We start from the raw sequence: 11697 nt of genomic DNA, 5'->3' as shown, positions 1-11697 counted from the left end.
GCTCGTTGACTCCATCACTGCTGCTCCATCTGAGCATCTCCCACACGATGACCGGGAGCCCCGACGGCTGCGGGAGGCGGCGGCTCTGTCAGCCGGTCCCGCGAGAACGCGCCCGCTTCTATGATGGCGGCCCCGCGATGTCTGCCCACAGCTAAGATGGCGCTGCCAGCGCTCTCGGGTCGCCGCCCGGCGCTCCCGGCATGCACTGCGCGGGATTGGCACACAGCTGCCAAGATGGCGGACCTGGAGGAGCGGGTGTCGGATGAGGAGAAGGTAAAAGAAGGGGGTGGCCGCCCCTCCGCTGTGGGCCGACGCTGCTACCCCCGGAAAGGCAGTGGGTGGGGAGATGCGGGCAAGCTCGCCTGGTGCCGGTGTGTCGGTCTGCGAGTGCCTTGGGGCGGGCGGGCCCCGGAGACCACCGGGCCGCCGCCCGGCTGAAGGACCGGCTCTTCCTTACTGGAGCAGCATTTTGCCTTCCCATTTCCTCCTTGCCTTCCCATTTCCTCCTTGCCTTCCCATTTTCTCCTTGCCTTCCGATTTCCTCCTTGCCTCGGTGCAGCCGAGGCGTCTCGGCCAGTCGTTGTGCATGCAGATGGACACAAGAGAGGTTTAGGTTGGACTTCAGGAGGAGTTTCTTAACAGAAAGGGCGATTAGACATTGCAAGGGGCTGCCCAGGGAGGTGGTCGAGTCCCCATCCCTGGGCATAGTCAGGGACGTGGCACCCAGAGCTCTGGGCTGACGAGGTGGGAGTCAGTCACAGGTGGATCCCTTGGTGATCTTGAAGGTCTTTCCCAACCAAAATGATTTTGCGAAAATGTGTTTTCAGCGCTGCATTTCCCAAATCAGCAAAGTAACCAGCGTGCCTAGAAGGTGCTCTGCAACCTCTCCGCTTCCTGAACACCCTCTGAGCGTGTCGTTGTGTTTTCTGCTCAATTCAGCTGCTGACAGGAACTTTGATGTAGATCCTACAAATTATACTGGATGGAAAGGACTAAGTAGGAGCAAATAGAGCCATAATTATTTTAGGAACGGGGAAAATGAGCAGTTTGTTCTCTTGTGTAGCAATGTGGCAAAGTTCTGCAAGTTCTCTGCCAGGTAATACACTGTTGTCTCACACAGTAGTTTAAAAATATACTGTTACTCTTCCTTACCTCTTAGAAGTGTTAAACTTAGTGCTTGCTTTGTTTCTTAAGGTTCTGGAGGAGTTGTTCTGGCTCCTGGATCTTCAGGGATCCTACAGGTCCAGAGGCTGCTTTCATTTCTCCCTTAAACTGCAATTTCAGGTTAATTTCAGTGACATCATCTGTGAAACAAGCAGAGCTTTGGAGGTGCAATTCATCCATTAGTCAGTATTTCAGGTGATGTTGTTTGAAATAAGTCTTCCAGGGCAGAATTGATATGGCCTTTAGAACATTGAATTTCAACTAACTCAATGCCTCACACAGGCAGAGAAGGATAACCTTAAGGGAGGATCTGAAAGAGAAACATGCAGCAAAGATTTACTGTAGTATGGGACTATTCAGATGAGTCTAGAACGTTATGTATGTTAAATTTTAAAGTCTGAGTTTACTGGTACTTTAAAGCAAAAAACCCAAAAGCATCAATTGAGCAACAAAATTAATTTATTCCATCCTCTAAGCTTACTCCTTTATTCTCTGTGGGTGTATTATATCACAGGTAAGAGATTTATTTCTCAGACAGGCTGGGAGAGCTGGAGGTGTCCAGTGCAGAGAAGAGAAGGCTCCAGGGAGACCTTAGATCCCCTTCCAGCACCTAAAGGGGCTCCACGACAGCTGGGGAGGGACTTGGGACAAGGGCCTGGAGTGACAGGACAAGGGGGAATGGCTTCCCACTGCCAGAGAGCAGGGGTAAATGGGATTTTTGGGAAGGAATTTTTCCCTGTGAGGGTGCTGAGGCCCTGGCACAGGGTGCCCAGAGCAGCTGTGCCTGCCCCTGGATCCCTGGAAGTGTCCAAGGCCTGGCTGGACACTGGGGCTTGGAGCAGCCTGGGACAGTAAAAAGTTTCCCTAGGCATGACAGGGGGTGGCACTGGATGAGTTCCAACCCAACCAGTCTCGAATTCTGTGATTTTTGTTTTAAGTTCCTCTGTTTTGCTCAAGTTCATTCTGCTGCTGTTTTACCAGTTTAAGCTGATGGCTGAGCAGCTTCCCTTCCCCTCAGACACTTTCCCCATTTTAGAAGCAGGAAGTTGATGCTGCAGAGCTGCAGTGACACCTGAAATGGCCCCGCGGGCCAGGAAATGGGGCAAGCTGCAGAAAGTCCTATTTTGGTGTTTCTGCAGAGAAGCATCCTGACACTGGCCTCCAAGAAACCAGCTCTGAAAACCAACAACCACTCAAGTGCTTGGTATTTCAAATTAATCACTCCCCAGCCTATTTCCTGCACTCATGATTTGAATAGTTTGACTGAAATGTTTTTGTATTTTATTGATCTGTGAGAGGCAGGGCAGGGGTGATTAACCAAATGAACACTTTCCACTTGCCGCCTTTGCTTTGTTCAGAATTGGGTTTGTAATAACATTTGGTTGAAGTACAGAGGCCTTTCTATGTTGATTTAATTTTGTTCATCCTTCCAAGTGAATTTGTGGAAGAGTGTAAAAATCTCACACGTAATCTTTCTTGCCTCAGGGAACCTGAAGTGCGGCTTATAATCAAGTGCGGCTTATATACGGACAAAGAACAAAAAGTTGCTGTTTTAGTTTGGAGGACAGGTGTGTGCTGAGAAAGGCAGGAGCTTCTCTTTGAAATGGAGAATGTAAACCCCTTCCCTCCAAATTATTATAATTTTGAAATCAAGAGGCTTTCAGTCAGAAGTATGGGAATTTGAATAACAGTTCTTTTCTAGGGAAATTAAAATAGCAATACAGCACTACAAAGAACAAACCCCAAACCCTGACACAGTCAGAGTACAGCCTGACACCCGACAGGCAGGGTGTTGGCAGCAGTCCCATCCCATGGTGGCTGCATCCTCCTGCAGTGACAGATGTGGCTCAGCTGGAGCAGTGCTCCTGTACAAGGTGCAGTTTCCCTCCGGAGCTCCAGTGGGGATGTGGAGAAATCCGGTTTTCCTCTGGAGTCCAGTGGAGAAAGGGGCTCCCTTAGTGTCCCAAACCCTCTGTTTTTATCTTGGTAAGAAATGTTGGGCTCTTCCCCCTGGCTGGAGCAACTCCCAATGGGATGCAGTAATTTTATCAGTCCCACAGTGGGACTCAAATTCGTGAAAATATCGTGAAATTACTGTAATCTTGTTTGGAAAAGTGCTTATTTCTCTTCATGACTTGCTTTAAATAATTATGTGACAACAGTACAAACAATTTTGAATTAAAACAGGGGAGACTGTTGAGAGGAGCGAGTTATTTCCAGCTCTGGTGATAACTCAGGTGAAGCAGTTGGATATTTCTTTATTTTGCCACTCAAAATGAGAAGTACAGAACAATCACAGTTGTAATGAGCAATTCTGCAGTCACTTCCAATAAATGTCTCGTTAGACCAGAGAGGCTTATTGGTCATCTTTGTTAGCTGAGCTTATCAGAGGAAATAGACATTTTTATTATTTTAATGGAGAGGTTTAATTTTGTGACATTTCCTCTTTCATTTCTTCCAAGATCTTTCTATTCCCTTTGGTCCTGTAAAAGCCATAAAGGATTTGATAATGAAAACCATAAACTCTTACTAACTCCAACAGAGTCACTACCTGGACCACCTAAATTCTAACATGTATACTGCATTTCGGAACACATGTCAGTTTTATTACACTTTTAGAAGAGAGGTTTTTCTTTTCAGAGTTTCTGGCTGTTGAGAGTTGGCCTTTTCAGTTATTGATGCCTTCATCATCACAGTTCCATGTGCCTTCATAGAATCCCAGAATGGTCTGGGTTGAAAGGGTTGAAGATCACCCAGTTCCACCCCTTGCCATGGGCAAGGACACCTTCCACTAGCCCAGGCTGCTCCAAGCCCTGCCCAGCCTTGCTTTGAACAGTCTTGGGAGACTGTTTCTATCTTGACAATGCATGCCTAGATTTCTCCCTTCACCTGCCACTTTCTGTCTCTTCAAAGTTGGTTTTGTTGGTGAATTGCTTCAATATGTATGAACTCAGTAAATTATCTTTAATCTTTAATTACTTTTCTGCTTCACTGTAGGTGCGTATAGCTGCAAAATTCATCACTCATGCACCCCCTGGAGAGTTCAATGAAGTTTTCAATGGTAAGCAATTAAGGGAAAAATGATCTGTGGTGCTTTCTTCTCTTTTTATCTATTATAAAAATCTAAGGCTGTGTCACACCATACTGCTCTTAAGGTTAAGTGGCTAGGGAAAGCAAGCAGTCCTTCCAGACTACTTCTGCTTAATGAAGTTATTTAATCATTTTAATGTTTGTGTTTGTACAATTGAAAATAAAGTGCATAAAGAGAAACATTTGGTCAAAAAATCCAGTAACATACCTGAACCCTTTCTTCTCCAGATGTCCGGTTATTGCTTAACAATGACAATCTTCTCAGGGAAGGAGCAGCACAGTAAGTACTAAGATTTCAAGCACAGGTCAAATTACCATCAGAGATACTGCTGTTTTCTTATACCCATCATTCTGTGACAAAGAAAGCCATTTGCTGTATTCAGAGCAATCTTCTGTAATTTCTTATCCCACCTAACAAAATATATAATGAAAGGCGTGGATGATTCTTATTAAAAGCCCTAAATTGGAATTTGTGCTGTATAAAACTGACAGGAAGGCACTCTGCCAAAAAAGTTTAACTCTGCAGCAGCAGGAATGTCTGATTGTGTTGAATTGTCTGATTTATGAAGTAAGTGAAGCCTGAAATACTGATTAATCCATGGCCTAAGTTTAGGAAAAGAACTGTCCTCAATAAAAAGTTTTCAAAATTTGTTTACTTCCACAGCTTCATCAGAAGGTGCTTAAGGATTACACATAAAAGCTTTTTGACGCTAAGATCTAGTTCAAGCTAGGTGATGTCAGTCAGCAAGTCTTCGCATAAGAAAATTGTTGTAAATATTCATCTATTCATTTGTTTACCTTGCTGCTGTCTAAATTGTAGCTGGGGTGTTCCTGTTTTGCCTTGGCTTGCTCACATTTCCCCAGGCTACCTGCTGTTCTACTTTTGAATGCTGTATTTTTCTGGTCATCACTAAACAAACCTGCTCTTAGACCTGGGGTTTATAACTATCTACAGTAAAAGGTATTGGAAACCCTTTAACGGTGCTTGTGTGTTTATTATTTGCCTGATTAAGGTGATGTTTGCTGTAATTCAATCACACAGCATACTTGAGTCAAAATAAATGTGCATGTACATCTAAAGTTCACGTTCTTTTGCTCCTCACCAGTGCATTTGCACAGTACAACATGGATCAGTTCACTCCGGTGAAGATCGAAGGGTACGATGATCAGGTAAGGGGAGACTTTGTACACCTGAGGTTTTTATTACTGCACTGTGAAAAAGCAATAAAAGTGTGGTTTTGTCAGGATGTTGGCTCACAAGTCAACATCACCATCAGCTGACTCACTCGTTGTGCTCACAAGGTACCACCCCTGCTCCTTCCCCCAGATATCATTATCATGACAAACGTTCTTCTATGAGAACAAAGCATAAGCAAGATATTCTCTTTAAGTTCTGTGTCCTACTACTTAATAAATCCAATTCATTGTTCCTTAAAGCTCCATGCTGAAGTCACTGGAATTTTACATAAGAGTATGAATGATTAAAGATTACTGTCTATTTAAAGCTCGCTTACAAATCCTTCTGTTGCTAATTGCTTACAATTCCAACTGACAATTGATAGTAGATTCTTAAGAATTTGTTTGGTTTATTTTCTGCAATTTTAATCCATTCCCAGCTACCCTAAAAAACAAACTTTTCTTTGTTGCTACAGAATCATTGATTTGGTGTAGTGATTATACCTACTACTATCCAGTCTATGCCAGCAAAACAAGTCTTTTCAGTGGCTTTTTTAAACTTTTTTTAGAACAAACAGCAAGTCGTAGAGAAGCCAGAAAGCTGCCTGGCCATCTGCTCTGTTCTCTGATCCAAGCTCTGACCCAGCTTTTCTGGTGTCCCAGATATGTTTACAGGAGGCACGTATTATGAGAGGTGTTCATAGAAATAGCTTTGATGAGAAAGTTACAGTACTACCTGCAAAAGAAAAAACCCACTCAGATAAAGTCAGTATTTGGGAAGCCAGAGAATTAAGGTGAAAAATTAAAAAGAAGGGAATGTGCAATGCTGCTTTGCTGTCTGCTTTACTTGGTGTATTTTAGAAGTAGTCACATCTATGTACCATTCTTGCCCAGAAGTGGAGCTCTTGCAACATGGAACAGGCAATAAATGGTAGATTCCAGAGTAAAGTCTCTGTTTCCTTTGGAAACGAAGAAGGAAAACAGCTAAAATAACTGTAAAGGCAAAACAACCTGCTTCTATCACAGGGATACCAAATTTTAAGCCAAATACATACATCATGAGAGTTCAGCCTTTTCTGGGACAGAAGTCTTAAGTGCAGCATTACTGTGGAGAGCAGAGTTACCTTCAGCCTCACAACAACTACTAATTTAAATTATTACTGAAAGTACTTGGTTTTCTTTATGTGATCTTATAGCTCAATGAAAGAACCTACTGTAGCACTGAGATGCAAGGAGGGAAAAATACAAAATAACACATCTATAGCAGTCTAAATGTATCATCATTTCAACTTCTTTTACAGGTCTTAATCACAGAACATGGTGATCTGGGCAATGGCAGATTTTTAGACCCAAGAAACAAGCTTTCTTTTAAGTTTGATCACTTAAGGAAAGAAGCAAGTGATCCGCAGCCCGAGGACACAGAATCAGCTCTGAAGCAATGGAGAGATGCCTGTGACAGTGCACTGAGAGCCTACGTCAAAGATCATTACCCCAATGGCTTCTGCACTGTTGAGTATCCCTCCTGTTTCCCTGGAAATGTTCCTCTGAGTCACACCTAGAGCAGGCTCTGCTGGGCAGAGCTGCTGCAGTTCTCCATCCTCACTGGCATTTTGGTTAACTTTGGAATGACATGTTCCAGAGGGGGTGCAACTGTCTTGGTGTGCAATGGAGCTAAAGATGGATTAGATCTTTTTCAGTGGCATGACTGCCAAGCACCTTCACACCTCCCAGTAATAAAATACCTGCCAGGGGAGGTGTGGGACAATGTAACTCGTGGTGCCTGTTCCCACTGAGGTGCCACCACAGCAGCCTGCACCCTGCTGCCATGAACAGACGTTAAGAATGACTTTCCTTAGCTTTTGGGCCTTTTTAACTCTTTTTCTAAATACAGGTTTATGGTAAATCTATAGATGGACAGCAGACAATTATTGCCTGTATTGAGAGCCACCAGTTTCAGCCCAAAAACTTCTGGTAAGACTATTTCAACACAGTGTCTTTTCTACTTTTGCCTGATTCCTCAAACCAGCCTCTCACTCTGACACGATCTGAAGGACAGGGAATTTTGGGCTTCCCAATAAGTTCTTTTCCTTCTGTAGTCTGTTTTCCTTGCGAGCCCCCTTGGCATATACCAAAGCTCTTCCTGTGACCTGTCCAGAGGAAAAGTCATTAGCAGAGCCGGGGAGATACTCCTTTACATCTCTGGAGCTTCTTTGTACTGAAGCTGCGTTATATTCAACTGGGCTGCAGAAATTTAACTCCATGCCATCTAAATCACTAAATCCCAGGTGGGATTGGTGATAAAACAACATCAGGAGCAACTTGCTTGTTAATTCAATTCTTTTTCCTGTTAGAACTTCTTGGAAATAGTTTTTCATGCTTTGATTGCTTTTAGGAATGGGCGTTGGAGATCAGAGTGGAAGTTTACCATCACACCACCAACAGCTCAAGTGGCTGCAGTGCTCAAAATCCAAGTGAGTTATTTTTCCTGGCAGTAATGAGAGAAGCTGCATTGTGCTTCTCTTACACAAATGCATTTGGCTCAGAATGAGATGCTGAAATGCAGCAGAGATGTCCTTCTCAAGTCAGGATGTTATTAAACTAAACAATTCAAGAAATAAATTCTTAAATCTAGTATTTCAGGAATGGTCTCAGATCCAGCCTGTGGTTTATTTAGCATTGCCCTGTAGGCCTCCACTTTGCTTCACTTTATAGGGTTAAAACCTCTACCTTGAGTATTTTATAGTTTCTCTTAGCTCTAGGCATTTACTGATTAACATAATCTTGAACAGTCTTGACAAAGAATGAAAGCTTTTAGAAAATCCATCCTGCTTCTAGTCTCCATGTAAGCAGAGAAGACTGTTACAATGCTCTGTTGAGCTGTTTGGGGCTGGAATCCTGGAGTGAGTGGTCCTGATAAAAGCTGCATTCTGTCTTTTTGTCCAGGTCCATTACTATGAGGATGGCAACGTCCAGCTGGTTAGTCACAAAGACATTCAGGACTCTGTACAGGTGTCAGTAAGTATGCTAAAAGATCTTTATGATCAATTGTTTTATTCCTTGAACAGCTCATGAAGCATGCACTGCTGTGACTGCATTTTCTTGACTTTAAAGTGATTTTAGGGTAAACAGTCAATGTGGTGTTTAGAGTCACATAGGAGTACCAGATTCCCAATTGCATAAAATTCAATTTTATTAGAAAATCTCTATTGGAAAGCTTCTTTTGGAAGTTTGGGTTAAAGAGGACTGAATATGCTTCTCTATCTCTCTGCATGGGAAAGAACAGTAAGAAACATACACCAAGGGAAATCAAGAAACCCTCCAGTATAGTAGAGGGAGCAACAGCTGCAGTGACTCATTTTACCATGAAGGTTCCTTTTTGCTCACTAGGGTGCAGCCGTGTTCCAGTTTGGAGCACAAGCTCTACCCAGTGTGTAGTAAGTGAAAGGAGCCCAGCTACAACCAGGAGGCACAAGCTGATGATGTTGCCTACTTTATCTGTACTCAGCCTATCACTTGAGAAGACATCTATGGTGTAGCTCATGTAAGTTGCTCTTAAACATGCAAACTTTTTTTTCTCCTTTGCAGAGTGATGTCCAAACTGCTAAGGAGTTTATTAAGATCATAGAAAATGCAGAAAATGAGTACCAGGTAAGATCAGTGGTAGTTAAATAAACCATAGAATCATATCAGTCTCCATTTGCAGTTAATGGGAAACTGACCTCTGGTTCTGTACCTGGCTGAATCCAGTATTGACTGTAAGAATTGCCCAGAAAAGGGCAGTAGTATTTAAACAATATAGTTATAAAGCTGTGAAGTTACAAAGCTGTGTTGTAATTAACTATCAGGTTTGCTGTATGGTTTTTTTAAAGGATTACAAACGATACCTGGGACAAGCATGGGAGGGGAGTGGGTGAATCGATGTATTTTCCTCTGTGACAGTTAAAAATATTGAGGAGGAAATGTGTGCAACAGCTTTTACATTGCCCCAGCCTGCGTGCAAGGAGACTGGAAAGAGATAAGTCAGTGCAAGGCCTAAGGAGAAGCTGCTGCCTTGCAGGGGAGGTGAATAAAAGGCCTTTGACTTGCACACACACTGATGACTGCATTATTCATTCAGTTAATAGTGTGCCTTACACCTTACAGAATGGAGTTTGTGGCTTTAGCACTAAGTTGAGCTTTGTCATAGTGTTTTATGAGTGCCCTAACCAAATCTGCTTGCCCTTGCAGACAGCAATCAGTGAAAATTACCAGACCATGTCAGACACCACTTTCAAAGCCTTACGCCGGCAGCTGCCCGTCACCCGCACCAAGATTGACTGGAACAAAATCCTCAGCTACAAGATTGGCAAAGAAATGCAGAATGCTTAATGCAGAAACAAGGAGGTGTATGAAACATTCGTGTGCAAAAAAACAAATGTGGTCCTATGCCAAGTAGATGGTTTCTAAACCAGAGCAGCATTTTTTAGGGCTTTCAAAGTTAACAGGTTTTCTAGCCTGAGAGGGAACCGTGGAACAAATAGTTGTCTTTGTGTTTTGTGTCTCCTGCCACATAAAACTTCCTGTTGTAGCTGCATTTAATAGGTCATTTAAATTCAGCCATTCATGGCTCAGAAGTATAGCTGTTTTCAGTTTCTGGCTGGAAAACTTCCTAGCTGGCAAAGCCCTAAGATTACCCCAGGAGAGGGTGCAGAGAGTTCCTTCACCTGTATCTAGCACTCCAGGTATCCAGTAAGTTTGTCAGACCTGCCAAGAGCTCACGGCGCTGCAGGACACAGTAAGTGCAAGACAGTGAGTCCTCGTGTCCTTACTCCCAACCTCCACAAAGCAGATGCCTGCAGGTTTAGATTTTACTGTAGAAAAAGTTTACAAGATCCTTTACAGAATTCCCTACTGACCCAGCTCTTCCAGGAACATAACTTTTTTTTAATCTGAAGATTTGAGCCATGTTCCCAAAAAGTGAACATCCTTGTTCTCCCCTCCCTTGTGTACGTACGGTTACCAGACATCTGCATTTTTACAGAACTACAAGATGAGTTACTGCTGATCCACAAGGGCTGGATGGTGATTAAAAATGCAAATGTCTACAGAATAATAGGTATGTTGTGCTTTAATGCTTTGTGGCAGGTTCATAGATTTGTATCACAGGTGTATGGATGGATAGTGTACAAAATAAATAAATTTGCACCAAAGTGAAAGAAAAAATCCTTTCCATTTGTCTCAGTTGTGGACAGTTTATTTTTATGCTTAGAGGGGATTTTGGAATGAATCTCTTCTACATGCTTGCTGTGCATTACTATTTTCCTCTCTAATATCAAAATTAGCAGTCATAACAGTTTCTCTGAAGGGGAGGATGAAAAGATACACGTCCGCCTTTCTCAGATCTTGGAACATGGATTCACTACAAAGTGATCCTCCTTTGGTGAACTCCCTTTGCTTTGTTTGCACTGGGTTATCACTGGGCGCCTTGCAGGTTCTGGTTTTTAAACTGGCTCATGTCTTCTTGTTTATAAACACACAAAGGAAAAAAGGTTGGGAAGAGAGGGGTGGGGTTGCCTGCACGTTACACTTCAGGTTTTGCACAGTAACACCACAAAATAAGTGTTTCTCCTTTGTGAGTTTTATCTAAATAAAATATATTTGTATTTGCTGCTGAGACTGACCATTCATCCCTCAGGCATCCTCTGTATCAACTAGTCTAGTGCAAATACACCAGTCTTTTGTTTAAAGCCATTTGTGTCTGTTCTTTCACGGTCCCACTCCTGTTACTTCCTGAAGGCTAGGAAGTGTTGGAGTCACCATCCCTGAGAGTGTTCAAAAATGTGAATGTGGCACTTGAGGGCATAGTTTAGTGGTGAACACGGTGATGGTTCATGGTGGAACTTTATTGATCTCAAAGGTCTTTTCCAACCTTAACAGCTCCGTGATCAGGCAGGGGTGGCAGAACTCCAAACCCATGAGTGATGCTCCCACCCTGGAATGGGAGCATCAGACATGGGAACTGGAGGGCTGAGCCTCCACATTAAAATAAAAAAAATCACAGAGCTTTAATGCAGCTCCTTACCCTGTAAAAAAGGCAGCAAGGAGGTAATTCCACTCATCCTCGGTGTCTTACTGTAACACCTACCTCAGACACTCCTGCTCGTATCCCAGACGGACAAGGCTGGGCTTTTTGGGGGGTTTGCACAGTGCTGTGCACGGCACAGTTTGATAAGAGGCTTCTCCCTGGGCAGCACCCAGGTGACATGAAAGCTGTGTGCGCCTCAGGTG

The 11697-nt window shown here is 43.3% G+C and overlaps 1 protein-coding gene across 1 annotated transcript; it reads left to right on the top strand.

Moving 5' to 3' along the window:
* Positions 1-141: 141 nt before the first annotated feature.
* Positions 142-10639, top strand: CAPZA1 (capping actin protein of muscle Z-line subunit alpha 1). Its single transcript, XM_033080004.2, has 10 exons — positions 142-273; positions 4162-4225; positions 4483-4534; positions 5361-5424; positions 6732-6938; positions 7322-7401; positions 7823-7901; positions 8374-8445; positions 9016-9078; positions 9658-10639. The coding sequence occupies exons 1-10, from the start codon at positions 157-159 to the stop codon at positions 9796-9798; spliced, it is 939 nt and encodes a 312-aa protein (XP_032935895.2). The 5' UTR covers positions 142-156; the 3' UTR covers positions 9799-10639.
* The last annotated feature ends 1058 nt before the right edge of the window (positions 10640-11697 follow it).

Source organism: Catharus ustulatus, chromosome 25, assembly GCF_009819885.2.
Source record: "Catharus ustulatus isolate bCatUst1 chromosome 25, bCatUst1.pri.v2, whole genome shotgun sequence".
Lineage (NCBI taxonomy): Eukaryota > Metazoa > Chordata > Aves > Passeriformes > Turdidae > Catharus > Catharus ustulatus.
This window is presented reverse-complemented; position numbering and strand designations above follow the sequence as displayed.

Coding starts and splice junctions, on each gene's coding strand:
- CAPZA1 (XM_033080004.2), top strand. CDS start 157: ATGGCGCTGCCAGCGCTCTCGGGTCGCCGCCCGGCGCTCCCGGCATGC. Junction 7,902..8,373: donor CTGCAGTGCTCAAAATCCAA/GTGAGTTATTTT, acceptor CTTTTTGTCCAG/GTCCATTACTATGAGGATGG. Junction 8,446..9,015: donor AGGACTCTGTACAGGTGTCA/GTAAGTATGCTA, acceptor TCTCCTTTGCAG/AGTGATGTCCAAACTGCTAA.